Below are 17207 nucleotides of genomic sequence, written 5' to 3'. Positions count from 1 at the left end.
ACAGCTCCAGTGTGCAAGCTCTCTAGTTGTGCACCAGCCTAAATGCACGTGGTTAGGTCCCATTAGCTTATTTTTGTTTTTCTTTTCATTACTTTTAGAGGTAGGATCAAAAAGATCTTGCTATGATTTATGTCAGAGTGTTTTGCTTATGTTTCCTGTTGGAGTTTTATAGCAGCTAGTCTTGCATTTAGGTCTTTAACTCATTTTGAAATTATTTTTGTGTATAATGTGAGAGAATATTCTCATTTCAAGGTACATGAAAACATGCTTGACATCATTATTATTAGGGAAATGCAAATCAAAAGTACAATGTGGTACCACCTCACACTGGTTAGACCGGCCATCATCAAAAAGCCCTAGAAACAGTAAATGCTGGAGAGGGTGTAGAGAAAAGGGATATGGAGAACACTATGGAGATCCTTAAAAAACTAAAAATAGAGCTACCATATGGTTCAGTAATCCCACTCCTGGCATATATTCAGAGAAAATCATAGCTGGAAAGGATAGGTGCACCCCAGTGATCATTGCAGCACTCTTTACAATAGTGGGGTGTGGAAACAATCTGAATGTTCATCGGCAGAAGAACGGATGAAGAAGACGTGCATGTATGCAGCAGGGTGTTCCTCGGCCATAGAACAGAATGGAATAACGCCATCTGCAGGGACACAGATGGACCTGGAGATTGTGACACTGAGAAAGTCAGAGAAAGACAAATATTGCTTATGAGTTCAGTTCACTTCACTTAGTCATGTCTGACTCTTTGTGACCCCATGGATTGCAACACGCCAGGCCTCCCTGTCCATCACCAACTCCCGGAGTTCACTCAGACTCACGTCCATTGAGTAGGTGATGCCATCCAACCATCTCATCCTGTGTTGTCCCGTTCTCCTCCCGCCTTCAATCTTTTCTACCATCAGGGTCTTTTCCAATGAGTCAGTTCTCATCAGGTGGCCAAAGTGTTGGAGTTTCAGCTTCAGCATCAGTCCTTCCAAAGAATATTCAGGACTGATTTCCTTTAGGATGGACTGGTTGGATCTCCTTGCACTCCAAGGGACTCTCAAGTGTCTTCTCCAACACCACAGTTCAAAAGCATCAGTTCTTCTGCACTCAGCTTTCTTTATAGTCCAACTCTCACACCCATACATGACTACTGGAAAAACCATAGCCTTGACTAGATAGACCTTTGTTAGCAAAGTAATGTCTCTGCTTTTTAATATGCTGTCTAGGTTGGTCATAGCTTTCCTTCCAAGGAGCAAGCAACTTTTAATTTCATTGCTGCAATCACCATCTGCAATGATTTTGGAGCCCAGAAAAATAAAGTCTGACACTGTTTCCACTGTTTCCCCATCTATTGCTTATATGTGAAATCAAAAGAAATGGTACAAATCAATGTATTTACAAAATAGAAGTTAAGTCACAGATGTAGAAAGCAAATTTGTGGGGAGGGAAAAATTGGAAGACTGGACTTGACATATGCTATATATAGAATAGATATGTATATACAGAATAGATATATTCTATCTAGAGAATAGATAACTAATATGTATATAGAATAGATAATAAAAACCCCACTGAAAAGCACAGGAGACTATTCAATATGCTGTAATGACCTGTACAGGAATAGAATCTACAAAAGAGTGTATACATGTATATGTGCAACTGGTCACTTTGCTGCACAGCAGATACTAACAGAGCATTGTGAATCAACTATATTTCAATAAAAATATTAGAAAGAAACAAAATGCACAGTGGTAAGGGGAATGAGAAGTACACACAGGGAAAAATAAAAGTATTTGTTGAGTTGGTATGGCTTTTTCTTTTTTCAACCAGTCGAACTAGTTTACTTCTGAGAAAGTGATGTAAACAGCAGGGCAGGTAGCTGCGGATGCTGCCATGGCTTATCATTACATATGGGGACTTTACAAAATCAAACAGTGTAAGACCCAGGTCACATGCAAGTCTGACAAAGTCATGAGAAGTGAAAAGCAATGGAAATCCTTAAAAACTGAGACTCTTTACATATACCGAATGATTGTGGTGGGCTCTGCTGGTGTATTTTACAGATGAACTGACTAAAAAGAAGACCCAAAGTGGCTGACGAAAGAGAAACGACAGAGAAGATTTACAGTGTTTGGTGCTGTTGTTGCTTAGTCACTAAGTCATGTCCTACCCTTTAGGGACCCCATGGACTGTAGCTCGCTAGGCTCCTCTGTCCATGAGATTTCCCAGGCAATAATAGTGGAGCGGGTGGCCACTGCCTTCTCCAGGGGATCTTCCCGGCCCAGGGATTAGGAAACAGTTATAGGGTAACTGTTGTTGAGCTGGGCCCAGCTGCTGGGTCCCTGCTCTGTTGAGACAGGGTCCCCGTGGCCTTCTCCCTGCCTGGACCTTGCAGTGCTACCCTTCTCCCGGACCCCCACGTCCATTACAGTTCACATTTGTGCCTGGCTTGCTGTCAGCTGCACTCCAGGGATATGTTCTTTCTTCTGTGTATCTGGATTCCTGCTGATGTTCCTGTTCGATACTGATGTGCTGGGTCCTTTGTATCTGTGCATTCTGGTATAGTGAATTGTCTATGTATGGTTGAGCCCCAGTGTATGACAGCTAATATTTAAAAAATACCTCAGTTGTATACTTGCATCTTGGCCCACTGCCTATAAGGAGACTATCCCTTTTCAAACAGCATGAATCTTCTCCTTAGTCTTTTCATGGCTGCCTTCATCTCCTGGTTCCTCAGGGTGTAGATCAGGGGGTTCAGGACAGGAATGATGACAGTGAGGTTGATGGAGACAGCTCTGTCCATGGGGAGGGTGGAGAAGGGCCGGGCGTAGACGTAGATGCAGGGCACGAAGTGCAGGGTGACCACCGTGATGTGGGCGGTGCAGGTGGAGATGGCTTTCCCCCTGCCCTCCCCAGCCTGAGACTTTATTAATAATAATATGACCATATACGATACAAGGAGGAAGACGAACCACAGGGTGGTGAGCAGTCCGCTGTTGGAAATCATCAGGAGCTCAAGGACAGCAGTGTCTGTGCAGGCGAGTGTGAGGACCTGGGGGACGTCGCAGTAGAAAGTGTCCAGGACATTGGGTCCACAGAAGGGGAGGGGGAGTAACAGGGAGATCTGCACAATGGAGTGGACGAAGCCCCCTGCCCAGGAGGCCACTATTAACCCAATGCAACGCCCCCGACTCATGATGGTCACGTAGTGCAGGGGCTTAGTGATGGCCACGTACCGATCCAGTGCCATCAGCGACAAAGAAAATACATCCACCCCTCCAATAAGATGGAAGAAAAACATCTGGGTGAAGCAGCCATTGAAGGAGATGGCCTTTCTCTGGACCAGAAGGTCTGCCAGGACCTTAGGGGTGGTGATGGAGGAAAAGCAGATGTCAGCAACAGATAAATTCCGGAGCAAAAAGTACATGGGGATGTGAAGGCAAGAGTCCCAGGTCACCGTGACCATGATGAGGAGGTTTCCCAGCAGAGTGGTGATGTACACCAAAAGAAGGAAGAGAAATAAGACCAAGCTCAGTTCTTGATTCTGGGTCAGGCCGAGGAAAATAAATTCTTTCACCCTGGTGCTGTTTCCCAGCTCCATGGACTCATCCTGTTTCTGTCTGTATTCTGAAGTCTACTTCATATGGCAGTGCTCAGCTATTCATTTTGTTTTCTTCTATGAATGCAATTCAGGTATTCCTCAGGTTGCTGCAGTGTTTGCAACGTGTTGAATTGTCCAAATTTTTAAGATTGCAATCTGTTTGGTGATTCAATCAAATTATCATATGAGAAATCATTCAGTCAATTGTTTTCCCATAAAACTATTTTTGAAAAGAAAAAGTATTTGTGTTAAGTAGAGACTTTTAATTTACATCTAATTTTATTTAATATGTTTTTGTTTTAAAATATTGTTATCATTTTTAATTTCACACCAATTAATTTTTCATTCTGCTAAGTCACTTCAGTCGTGTCCATCTCTGTGCAACCCCATAGACGGCAGCCCACCAGGCTCCCCTGTCCCTGGGATTCTCCAGGCAAGAACACTGGAGTGGGTTGCCATTTCCTTCTCCAATGTATGAAAGTGAAAAGTGAAAGTGAAGTTGCTCAGTCCTGTCCAACTCCTAGCGACCCCATGGACTGCAGCCCACCAGGCTCCTCCATCCATGGGATTTTCCAGGCAAGAGCACTGGAGTGGGGTGCCATTGCCTTCTCTGAAGAAGACATCTGATGGCTAGTAAACACATGCAAAGATGCTCAAAATTGTCATTATTAGAGAAATGCAAATCAAAACTACAATATCACTTCACATTGGCCAGAATGGCCATCATAAAACAATCTGCAAACAATGAATGCTGGAGAGGGAGTGGAGAAAAAGGAACCCTCGTGCACTGCTGGTGGGAATGTAAAGTGATACAGCCACTATAGGAGACAGTGTGGAGATTTCTTTTAAAAACTAGGAATGAAACTACCATATGACCCAACAATCCCACTACTGCACTGATTACCCGAGTAAACCATGGCTGAAAAATGCACATGCACCCCAATGTCCATTGCAGCACTATTTACAGTAACTAGTACATAGAAGCAACCTAGATGTCTGTCAACAGATAAACGGATAAAGAAGCTATGTACAAATACACAATGGAATATTATTCAGCCATAAAAAGAAATGCATTTGAGTCAGTACTAATGAGATGCATGAGCCTAGAGCCTATTATACGGAGTGAAGTGAATCACAGAAAAACAAATACCCTATATTAATGCATATATATATATATGTAATCTAGAAAGACGGTACTAATAAACCCATTTTTCAGGGCAGCAGTGGCGACACAGACATGGAGAGCAGACTTATGGACCTTTGCTGTCACTGAGATGACCATCTTAGCTCTGAAGTATTTCATAGAACTGAGGAGTATTATGGACCTTTGCTGTCACTGAGATGACCATCTTAGCTCTGAAGCATTTCATAGAACTGAGGAGTATTATGGACCTTTGCTGTCACTGAGATGACCATCTTAGCTCTGAAGCATTTCATAGAACTGAGAAGTATTATGGACCTTTGCTGTCACTGAGATGACCATCTTAGCTCTGAAGTATTTCATAGAACTGAGAAGTATTATGGACCTTTGCTGTCACTGAGATGACCATCTTAGCTCTGAAGTATTTCATAGAACTGAGGAGTATTAACATCAAACTATTTTTACAAAGTCAGTCATGACATCTCAATTTCTCTATGCATAATCTTTAACCTTAGCTAGAAGTTAAATGTCTTTACCTAATTCCTTTGATCCTGAAACTCCAAGTCTGAAGTATATGCCATTGGGTCAAGTGCAGAACAAAATGCTGGTGACACTAATTCTTGAAAATTTTGTTTCTGAAGGTAAAGCCTTTTGGAGACTAAATATCTTAGTGTCTTTTCTCCCCTTTCAGGAGAGAAAGGGCAGATTCAAAGGCTCACATCTTCAGGTTCTTTCACTGTGTCTTATGCACAACTCCCTTGACGTCTGGCCTCATATAAGAACTGGGGAGGGAATATTACTGGATGAGGAAGGGGAGTCAAGTGCCTGAGCACGCCCCTGGTGATGAATTTTCAGTGGGAGCTATTAAAAAGTCACCAAGACACACACACACACATACACACATACGCATGGACACACTTTACTTGGTGTCCAGATTATTCAGCGGCAGCAGGTGAAGCCTATGCCTTTGTCCACAACTCATCAGAGCTTTGTTAACACACGACACTGACTGTTCCTGAGAGACTTGAAGGTCCAGTTGCTGGGGTGTTAGGCTCAGAGGACACCACAGACTGAGTTTTCATTCCACCGCCAAAAGCTAGAAAAAGAAAGCTGGACCTCAAATCCTTTGCTGTTCATCTGGTCTCTGAGTCTACACAGGGTGCTCGCGGTCTCATGGGTCTCCTCACAGAGAGAAACGCGAGTGAGGTGATGTTTGGGGACCACACGGCGTTCTTGTTTTCCAACAGTGCACCCACGCGGACTCTCTTTCCACAGAGCAAGATAAGGATGTTAGTAACGTTGTCCACACAATTATAGTACTTTAATATCAATTCAATTCATCAAACGGTTTCATTTCATATAGAATGTGCTTTGTTTCTAGAATGCTGATGGCTTTGAATATACCTGCTTTTGATTTTGTTTTAGTATATTAAACTAGTCTACATGATAAAAACTATATGTATACTTGTTGTGTGCTTGAGATGAGTATTTTTCCCACCTTTGTAGAAATATAATTGACTTATGCCCTGGTGGCTCAGTCAGTAAATAATAATAATAATAATATATATGTATTATTTATAAATATATAAAAAATATATGTATATATAATATATATACATATGGAAAAATTCATATATACACATTACATATATATTATATTATAATCATATAATTATATTATATATTATATATATAATACTATATTAATACATATATATAATAAATAATAATATAATAGACATCCTGGAATGTGAAGTCAAGTGGGCCTTAGAAACCATCACTACGAACAAAGCCAGTGGAGGTGATACAATTCCAGTTGAGCTATTCCAAATCCTGAAAGATGATGCTGTGAAAGTGCTGCATTCAATATGCCAGCAAATTTGGAAAACTCAGCAGTGGCCACAGGACTGGAAAAGGTCAGTTTTCATTCCAATCCCAAAGAAAGGCAATGCCAAAGAATGCTCAAACTACTGCACAATTGCACTCATCTCACACGCTGGTAAAGTAATGCTTAAAATTCTCCAAGCCAGGCTTCAGCAATATGTGAACCATGAACTTCCTGATGTTCAAGCTGGTTTTAGAAAAGGCAGAGGAACCAGAGATCAAATTGCCAACATCCACTGGATCATGGAAAAAGCAAGAGAGTTCCAGAAAAACATCTATTTCTTCTTCATTGACTATGCCAAAGCCTTCGACTATGTGGATCACAATAAACTGTGGAAAATTCTGAAAGAGATGGGAATACCAGACCACCTGATCTGCCTCTTGAGAAATCTGTGTGCAGGTCAGGAAGCAACACTTAGAACTGGACATGGAACAACAGACTGGTTCCAAATAGGAAAAGGAGTACGTCAAGGCTGTATATTGTCACCCTGTTTATTTAACTTATATGCAGAGTACATCATGAGAAACACTGGGCTGGAAGAAGTACAAGCTGGAATCAAGATTGCTGGGAGAAATATCAATAACCTCAGATATGCAGATGACACCACCCTTATTGCAGAAAGTGAAGAGGAACTCAAAAGCCTCTTGATGAAGGTAAAAATGGAGAGTGAAAAAGTTGGCTTAAAGCTCAACATTCAGAAAACGAAGATCATGGCATCTGGTCCTATTACTTCATGGGAAATAGATGGGGAAACAGTGGAAACAGTGTCAGACTTTATTTTGGGGGGCTCCAAAATCACTGCAGATGGTGACTGCAGCCATGAAATTAAAAGACGCTTACTCCTTGGAAGCAAAGTTATGACCAACCTAGATAGCATATTCAAAAGCAGAGACATTACTTTGCCCACAAAGGTTCGTCTAGTCAAGGCTATGGTTTTTCCTGTGGTCATGTATGGATGTGAGAGTTGGACTGTGAAGAAGGCTGAGCACCGAAGAATTGATGCTTTTGAACTGTGGTGTTGGAGAAGACTCTTGAGAGTCCCTTGGACTGCAAGGAGATCCAACCAATGCATTCTGAAGGAGATCAGCCCTGGGATTTCTTTGGAAGGAATGATGCTAAAGCTGAAACTCCAGTACTTTGGCCACCTCATGTGAAGAGTTGACTCATTGGAAAAGACTCTGATGCTGGGAGGGATTGGGGGCAGGAGGAGAAGGGGGCGACAGAGGATGAGATGGCTGGATGGCATCACTGACTCGATGGACATGAGTCTGAGTGAACTCCGGGAGTTGGTGATGGACAGGGAGGCCTGGCGTGCTGCGATTCATGGGGTCACAAAGAGTCGGACATGACTGAGCTACTGATCTGATCTGATAATATATATTATAATTTATGATAATAATATAATATATAATATATTGTCTATATTATAATATATAATAAGGTATTATACAATAAAATATATAATAGTATATACTATTATATAATATACTATATTATATACTATATTATAAGAACATAATTATAATAATATAATATAATATAATATAATATATAAATATAAATAATATAATAATATATTATACAATATAATGTAATTATAATATAATATATTATATAATAATAATATAATATAATTATATAATAAATTTAATTATAATATATTATATGTATAATATATATTATATAATGTATATGTAACAATATATAATTATATAAATATGTTTAAATGCATATTTATTGTATATTTATATTATTTATATTATATATATTTACCCACATCTTTATCCATTCATTCACTGATGACACTTAGATTGTTTTTATATCTTGGGGATTGTGAATCAGCTACAATGACCATGGGGGTTCTTATACTTCTTCTAGACCCTGATTTCCTTTCCTTTGGATATATACCCAGAGGCGGAATTGCTAGATCATTTGTAGTTCTACTTTCAATTTCTTGAAAAACCTCTATATTGTTTTTCAAAGTGGCTGTACCGATTTATGTTCCCACGAAGAGTGCACAAGGATTCCTCTTCTCCATGTCCTTGCTGACACTTACCTCGTGTCTTTTTGACTATAGCTACTCTAATAGAGGGCCTTGCTGGTGGCTCAGTGGTAAGGAATCTGCCTGTAACCCAGAGACCTGGGTTTGACCCCTCGGTTGGGAAGATCCCCTGGAGAAGGAAGTGGCAACCTACTCCAGATGTTGAGTAATATCTCATTGTGAGTTTGACGTGCATTTCTCTGATGTTTTGTGATGTTGAGCACGTTGTCATATACCTGTTGACATTTGTATGTCTTGTTTGGAAAAAGATCTATTCAGTTCCTTTGCCTGTTTTCAAATTGAAAAATTTTTTCCTGCCATTGAGTTGTATGAGTTCTTTATACATTTTGTATATTAACCCCTTACCTGATATATGATTTATAAATATCTTCTCCCATTCTTTAGGTTGTTTTTTCATTTGTTGATTATGTATTTTGTTTTGCAGATACTTTTTAGTTTTTTCCCCATGGAAATGCATTTTATTGTAATTACAGCACCGTGTACATGTCAATCCCAAATTCCCAATCTGTCCGCTCTCTGGACTCTTACCCCACTAGTAATCATGTTTGTTCTCTAAATCTGTGAATCTGATTTTGTTTTGTAAATAAGTTCATTTGTATAATTTTTTTTAAAGATTCTATGTATCAGTGATATCATATGATATTTGTCTTTATCTGATTTACTTCACTTAGTTTGATAATATCCAGGTTTATCTATGTTGCTGCAAATGGCATTTCATTATTTTTAATGGCTAATTAATATTCCATTATATATAGGTATGACATCTTCTTTATTTATTCATCTGTTGATGGACATTAGGTTGAGAAGCTTTTAATTTGATGCAGCCCCATTTGTTAATTTTTGCTTTGTTACTTGTGCTTTTGGTGTCAGATTTAAAAAAATCATTCCCAAGACTAAGTCAAGGAGCTTTCCCTCCATTTTCCTTCTAGGAGTTTTGTGGTATCAGGTCTTATACTTAAATATTTAATCCATGCAAGTGAATTTTTGTGAGTGATGTAAGATATGGGTCCAATTTTGATATTATGCATGTGGTTATCCAGTTTTCCCAGCAACATTGGTTGAACCGAATATCCTTTCCCCATTGTATATTCTTGGCTTCCCCCCACCTCTGGCCCCATAAATTAAATGATTGCAATTGTATGGATTTATTTCTGGGTTCTTGATTCTGTTTCATTGGTCTCTATGTCTATTTTTATGCTAGTATTATGCTGTTTTGATTACTATAGCTTTATAGTACAGTTTCAAATGATAAGTGTGATGCCTCTAGCTTTTTTCTTTCTCAGGATTGCTTTGACTATGGAGTCTTTTGTGGTAGCACGCAAATTTAAGGATTGCTTTTCTATTTTTGTGAAAATTGCTTTTGGAATTTTGATGGGGATTACATGGAATCTGTAGCTACCTTTGAGTAGACTGTAAGTTTTGTAATATTAATTCTCCCAGTCCATTAGCATGGATTATCTTTCCATTTATTGGTATTTTATTCAATTTCTTTAATCAGTATTTTATAGTTTTCAGTGAACAGATATTTCATCTCTTTGGTTAAATTTATTCCTAAGTATTTTACTCTTTTGATGCAGTTATAAATTCAGTAGTTTTCTTAATTTTTCTGATAGACTGTTGTTAGCATATAAAAGTGATGCTTGTTTTGACTTTTGTGATTTACAGTTTTGTGACTATATATGACTCTATTCCTCAAGTATTCTAGGATGATGTGTTATGAATCTGAGAATTTGTATTTTTCATCAGTCATGGAAATTTCCCCGTTATATCCCATAAAATAATGACCCTTCCCATTATTTTTTCATTCATATTATTTTTTCATTCTGGAACTCATGTCAGATATACTATTTATTAGATCTGTTCCTCTTTCCTACGTATCTTAACCACCCTTCTTGTGTACTCTACGTCATACGTGTCCCACTTCAGGGAGTTATTCAGTTCATATTCAGCTTTCATTTCTAGAAGCTTTGTTTTATTCTGTTTACAAAGTTCCTTTTTTCGTGCTCATTTAAAAACGTTAACTTTTGTTTTTAGCTTTGAGTTTACCTTGCGTTCTGTATCTGATTACTTCCGTCTTCAGAGACCTTGAGGGTCACACTGTGCTCTGGTTGTTCTGCTCATTCGACTGAGTTGGTCTCTGTGGTGGCCTGCTGCCTCTGCTGCTCACAGGCTCAGCTGCCCTGCGGCACGTGGGATCTTGGTTCCCTGACCAGGGACTGGACCACCAGGGAAGGCCTTGGTTGTTTCTTGTGATTCTTGCTAATAATGACTTGTTTCTGCATGCATTTAAAATGTTGTTCTATGAATTTGTGCTCAAGCTATTTATGTGGAAATCTTCAAAGGCTTAGGTTTAGTGTGCATTCCTTCAGATAGGGAAATATTTGTTTCTTTCAGGCATCACAAGGCATTATTAACCCTGCATTGCTGTTAATTCCTCCTTTTGGTGTTTCCTATTTCATCGGCAGTCCAAACTTCAATCTGAGACTTGTGTCAGGGTTTTGAAGTCTCAGAAGAGATGACTCTTTTTCCACACGAAGTTCAGGTTGAGGCAAACAAGTTTCCCTGTAACCTCTGCTGGCGGGACGATTTTTTAGCAGCTTAGCCTTCCACTGGTGGGGGAGCGTTCAATTCTCTGGTTTTCTGCTTTATATTTGTTTTTTGTCCTGAGCCTTTCCCTTCTCTTCTTGTGAATTCTGATATGCACATAAGTGGATGTTTGCAAGAAGCAATGAGTGTGCATGTTTAAATCAGGACTTTGTTTCATGATATGTGCTCTTTCATTTTGCCTAAAATAGCTCTAATTACTTTTTCTCTATGGATATTGATGGTGTATTGGAAAACAATGGTGCACGTAATTTGATTTTATGTGTTACCACTGAGTTGAATTCTTTTGTTATTTTCAATAATATTTCAGTGAATTCCTTACAGAACTTGTGGTGTAGCATCTTAATATCTGAGAATAATAACCCCCCCCAATTTTCCCACATTTTTATGCTTTGTCATTTTTCTTGTGTTTTTGAGTTGTAAATGAATTGAAGTGCAATAATTAATATTAGTGGTGATAGCAGGTATTATCCTCTATTAAGGACAGTAATAAAAACTGTTTTAATATTTAGTCATTAAGTATAATATTCGGACCTGCTTGGGTTGGAAAAACTGGACTGGTAGATTTCCTAGTGATCACTGGGGTCTTCTGTGCAATTTAGATGGAATATTGTTAACTGCTTTTCAAATATGAGTTTTAAACGTTCTGAGCAATTTTGTTCTGTGTTCTTGCAAGCATAATTTCTGCATGTCTGGAAAGGTAGTTTAATATGGAGGAGTTATCATACTGGATCTTTGTAATAGAAGAAAACACTATGATTTTATCTTGTGGATTGTATCCTCAGATTTCAGAACTAAATCTTAATGTCTACCTAAACTAAAGCGTACCTGTGTTCAGAACATGAGGCCTCTTAATGAAAGGTCATGACAGCTACCAGGGCTTGTAGTGGTGCTCCACAGCTGCTGGCTGGAGTACAAGAAGGCCCACTTTGCCTGTGGACTAGCCTTTATATTAGATTTATTTTTAAAATCAGGTACCCAAATAGTTGATATTTTCAATAAGCCTTCAAAAAAAAAAAAAAAAAAGAGATTACTGAATCCATGGGGTTGGATCTTTTAATAATATTTCACAAACCCAGACAGTCTTAATCTGGTAGTTATCTTCCTTCAGGCTTTTTGTCAGTTAACAATTTTGGTGGCTCAGATGGTAAAGAATCTAACTGCAATGCAGAAGACCTGGGTTTGATTCCCGGGTGGGGAAGATCCCCTGGTTAGAGAATTTCAAGGACAGAGAATTCCAAGGACAGTTCCAAGGAGCCTGGTGGCCTACAGTCTGTGGGACCCCAAGAGTGAGCACACACATAATACTTGCTACATAGTTCCTGTTAATATTCTTTATTGAGGTGGTCACTTTTTTTTTTTTCAATTCCTGGCTTCTTAAGTATGTTTTGCTTTCCAGGGATGTGGGCTGATTTATGATGAATATTTTCTGAGCCACTGAAATAATTGCACCTTTTCATATGCAGTGAATTATATTAATATTTCTTTTTGAAACTGGAATAAATTCCACTTGACCTTGCTGTTATTACATAATGCATTGCTGTGGAACTTGCTAATATTTTACAAGAATTTTACATCTGTCTCTAAAGATGTGATTGGTGTGTTTACCTACATTAGATATATGATATAATTAGATCAATTAGATGCCATTATATAGTTTGTCAGTAGGGTTGCTGCTAAGTCACTTCAGTCGTGTCCGACTCTGTGCAACCCCATAGACGGCAGCCCACCAGGCTCCCCTGTCCCTGGGATTCTCCAGGCAAGAACACTGGAGTGGGTTGCCATTTCCTTCTCCAATGCACAAAAGTGAAAAGTGAAAGTGAAGTAGCTCAGTCGTGTCTGACTCTTAGCGACCCCATGGACTGCAGCCTACCAGGCTCCTCTGTCCATGGGATTTTCCAGGCAAGAGTACTGGAGTGGGGTGCCATTGCCTTCTCCGGTCAATAGGGTTATGGTATCCTTATAGACTGTATTAAGAAGTGCTCTAAAATTTACAATAAAACTGGAATTACTGGATCCTTGAATATTTATTGGAAATCACCCACAAAGTTATTTGGATCTAAAATTTTTTCAAAGGATCTGTCTTTGGCAATTTTTTCAGTTCATCTATAATTATTGATTTGCTAAGGTGTTTTCTCTTTTAGCCCATTTTTTATTAACTATATTTCCTATGGAAATTATATGGTCTTTTCCATCCTGTAAGTTTTCAGTGCGTTGAGTCCTCTTTTCTTCAGTAGGCTACAAGTTCATAGCATGTATTTATTTGTTCCACCAAAGAAGTGTAACTCTTTTTTTTCTTTCTTCCATTTAGTACCAGGAATTTAAGCAGAAACCTGAAATGGAAGCAGTTCACTCACGCTGTAGTAAATACAAAGTAAAGCAATGATTTTGGCTTGAGCTGTCTGGTTCAGTGGTCTGTGGGAATGTCACAAACAAGCTGAGTCACTGCAAACAATGTTTTTCTGGCTGTGACCACTGGCTGTCACTTCTAACACAGCAGAATCATGCCGGGGGGATGGAGAAAGTGAGCACCACTTCTTACCATGTTCCCCCTCACACTGCCAGTCTCCCTCTGCCCGTGTGCTGGATGTCACAGAGACCATCCACCAGTCAGGCCAGGGGAGGTAGGCCAATAGGCAGGGGCCAATCACTCTGTTCAACTACAGCCAGACTCACCCCCACAGCAGTTCCTGTGGCTCTCGCCTGGACTCCTGTACAGGGATCGGTTCTGGCAGTGGCAGCTGGAGAGGGTACTACGACCTCCCGCTGAATGAAGTTGGGTGAATGAATGGGAGACCTGCAGGGGTCACTTGCAAAGGGCGCAAGAGTGATAAGGGAACAGCTCATTCAGGCAGAAGCTTTTGATACGTAACTCCCAGACTTGCCTGTGGCGCCAGGGGACGCCATCTCCCATGGGAGAGAAGGGGGGGAGGCCATATTCTCACTACGGAGTCTTTCTAGGAGCCAGGGCTTCAAAGCACAGGCTCCGGATTCCTTCTCTCAACCACCCTCTCCACGCTCCGATCTCACTCCTTGTGCTTCTTCTTTTTCTTCTTCGTTGCTGCCTTGCTGTCCTTTGACGTGTGCCTTGCCCTCTTGCCTGTATCACTCTCAGAGTCTGAGCTGTCAGAGTCAGATGACTTCCTGTCTCTAAGTTTCTTTTTCATCTTTTCTTTCTTTCTTTTTCTAGAAGAATTTCTCGTGGTGTCAGGCTTTTCAAACTCGGCTGACTTTGGCTCTTCTTTCTTCTCTTCCTCATCAGGTATCAGAGAATACTTGGCCCCACCTGGTTGCATGAAACAATCCTTTGCAAAGTGGCCTTTACAGCCACACTTCTTGCAGGTGGCGTTCAGGACAGCCTCGAGGGTGATCCTCTGCCCTGTGTAATCCTGGAAGGACCACCTCCGCCTCTCTTCCTGCTCAATGATAACGTTGTTGGGATCAAGGTCCTTCACAGTCCCTTGGTTGACAACCTTCATGGAGAGGGATACTTTTATCCTATCATCTTTCATCTCTCGGCCAATAAGTTTCACCCACACTTTGTCGCCAACATCTACTATCTCAGAGGGCTTATCCACGCAACAGGATGACATGTCAGTTCGATGGACCAGACCTTGCTTCCGACAGCCTGGGATTTTGATAAAGGCTCCATAGTCTGTGACCATAGCAACCTCTCCTTGGAAAATAGTGTAGAGAGCAGGCAAGTTCTCCATGGTCTCGGGTCTTCCTGAATTCATCCTTAATGCTCTATGGTCCCTCCATTTCTCTTCTGCTAAAGCTAATTGAAGTGTTTCGTTGTCAGCTTCTGGTCTTCCCCTCGCAGCATTGCGTGAAACACCAAAACCCAGAAGTGTAGCCCTTGAATGTGCCTGGGTCTTTGGGGATAGTAGGCTCTTTCCTAGGAGGGAATACCTTAGCAGGCTTCCGTGAGATAAGAGAAGCGTCTTCCCGACCTCCTCAGGGAGGAGCTGAGGCGGCGGTGTCTTTGGGCCCTAAAGTGACGAAACCCTGGAGCTTCACAATTTATTTCAATATAAGAAACAAATATAAATAATATGTAAACATAATGCCCATAATAATAAACGTGTTATGAAGCGAAGTGAAATGAAGTCGCTCAGTCGTGTCCGACTCTTTGCGACCCCATGGACTATAGCCTATCAGGCTCCTCCGTCCATGGGATTTTCCAGGCAAGAATCCTGGAGTGGGTTGCTATTTCCTTCTCCAGGGGATCTTCCCTACCCAGGGTTCGAACCCAGGTCTCCCGCATTGTGGGCAGACGCTTTATCCTCTAAGCTCCCAGGGAAGCATAAATACCGGGGAAAGGTTTAATAAATGTGTTATAGGTGGTCAGAATTTGGTTAGAAACAGTCTGTTTTGTACTACTGAATTAATGGCAGTTTTTTGTGCTCCTAAAACAGGATTGGCAAAATAAAACTTGTTTGCTTTATATCTGTCTCTCTTGGGGAAAGTGTATGTGTGTATGTATGTGCGTGCAGGAGACAGGGACTGATTATTTTGTATTTTTGAATACTGAGTTTGTTAAATTCTAAGATGAATTTTTTCTTTCCTTCACATTTAAATGTCTCTGAAATTAAGATGCATCTTAAAATCAATGATTGTGTGTAATATGGTAGCTCTTCTTTTTTACTACCTAGCTGTTATTAGAGTGGCAAATGTATTTTACAGTGGATGACATTTTCAATTAAAATATGGTAAGTATAGTTGCTATAGAAAATACTTGAAGTTCCACCTGTGTCTCATTTCATGAAGTAGAAACAATTCACTTGGTACGACATAGGAGAAACAGTGTAATCTACAATACATGCACTGTGTGATCTTTCTAGACTTTAAGAAATTAGAAATTGGAAAATCTACCTGGCCCTAGTAAATTAAAATAAAGGGATGTGGGCCTGTATAAAGCTTAGAGTGCAAGATCATAGTACACTCTGATTCAATCATTTCCTTTTCCTTTGACTTCCATGAAGGAGCATCTGTTCAAGAAGTAAAGTCAATGTTACTTTATTTATTTATTTTTTTTGGCTGCGTCATATGACATGTGGGATCAGATTCCCAACCAGGGATCACACCTACGCCCCCTATCAAACCTATGCAGTGGAAGTGAGAATTCTTAACCACTGGGCCACCAGGGAAGTCCCTGAAGAAGTAACGTCATCTTTAAATACTAAAAAACCAAGATTAAGTAGAATTTGGTATCAAATTCTTACATACATTCATTTAATCCCTTTCCAAGTATTTGAAACACTTATTTAAAGCTTTTATGGGTCAGACACTATTTTAGACCCTGAGAATATAAAGGAGAATTAGATGTACTAATTTGAAGTTTTATGGAATTTTTAAAACACTGCAATAAGGGAAATGGTAAGCAGGTACACATAGGAAAAATAAAAGCATTTATTGGCTTGGATATGAATTTTTATTTTTTCAACCGAACTGGCTTATGCCCGAGGCAGTGTTGTGGGCAGTAGGGCAGGCAGTCCCACTGGCTGCACTTACATGTGGCCACTTCACCAAATCAGACGGTGTGAGTCCCAGGTCACGTCTAAGTCTGACAAAGTCACAGAGAGTGGCAGGCAATGGAGATCCTTCAAAACTAAAACCCTTTACATGTAACAGATGGTTGTGGGGGCTGTGCCAGTATATTTTATAGATGAGCTGATTGAGAGAGTAGGCCCAAAGTTGCTGATAGAACAGAAATGATAGAGAAGGATGTCCCCGTGCAGAGTCTGGTGCCTAGCATATGCTTGGGAGATACTCATAGGGAACTGTCGTTGCACTGGGCCCCAGCAGCTGTGCCCCTGCTTTGTTGGGACAGAGGCCCGGGCGGCCTACTGCCTGGGCCCCAGCAGCTGTATCCCTGCTTTGTTGGGACAGAGGCCCCGGCGACCTACTGCCT

General features: G+C 40.3%; 1 protein-coding gene and 1 pseudogene across 2 annotated transcripts; both read right to left on the bottom strand.

Moving 5' to 3' along the window:
- Window positions 1-2665: 2665 nt before the first annotated feature.
- Window positions 2666-3622, bottom strand: LOC147358870 (olfactory receptor 4D10-like). Its single transcript, XM_086338804.1, has one exon. The coding sequence runs from the start codon at window positions 3599-3601 to the stop codon at window positions 2666-2668; it is 936 nt and encodes a 311-aa protein (XP_086194930.1). The 5' UTR covers window positions 3602-3622.
- An 8274-nt stretch (window positions 3623-11896) lies between these two features.
- Window positions 11897-15135, bottom strand: LOC147358869 (zinc finger CCHC domain-containing protein 17 pseudogene; annotated as a pseudogene). The gene has a single exon (XR_015142445.1). The product of XR_015142445.1 is annotated as a zinc finger CCHC domain-containing protein 17 pseudogene (transcript).
- Window positions 15136-17207: the final 2072 nt, after the last annotated feature.

The sequence above is a fragment of the Bos grunniens genome, chromosome 15, assembly GCF_055505025.1.
Source record: "Bos grunniens cultivar Pamir isolate PY7600 chromosome 15, Bosgru_T2T1.0, whole genome shotgun sequence".
In the NCBI taxonomy this organism is placed as follows: Eukaryota; Metazoa; Chordata; class Mammalia; order Artiodactyla; family Bovidae; genus Bos; species Bos grunniens.
Note: the sequence above shows the minus strand (reverse complement) of the source record. Positions and strands in the feature narration are given on the sequence as shown.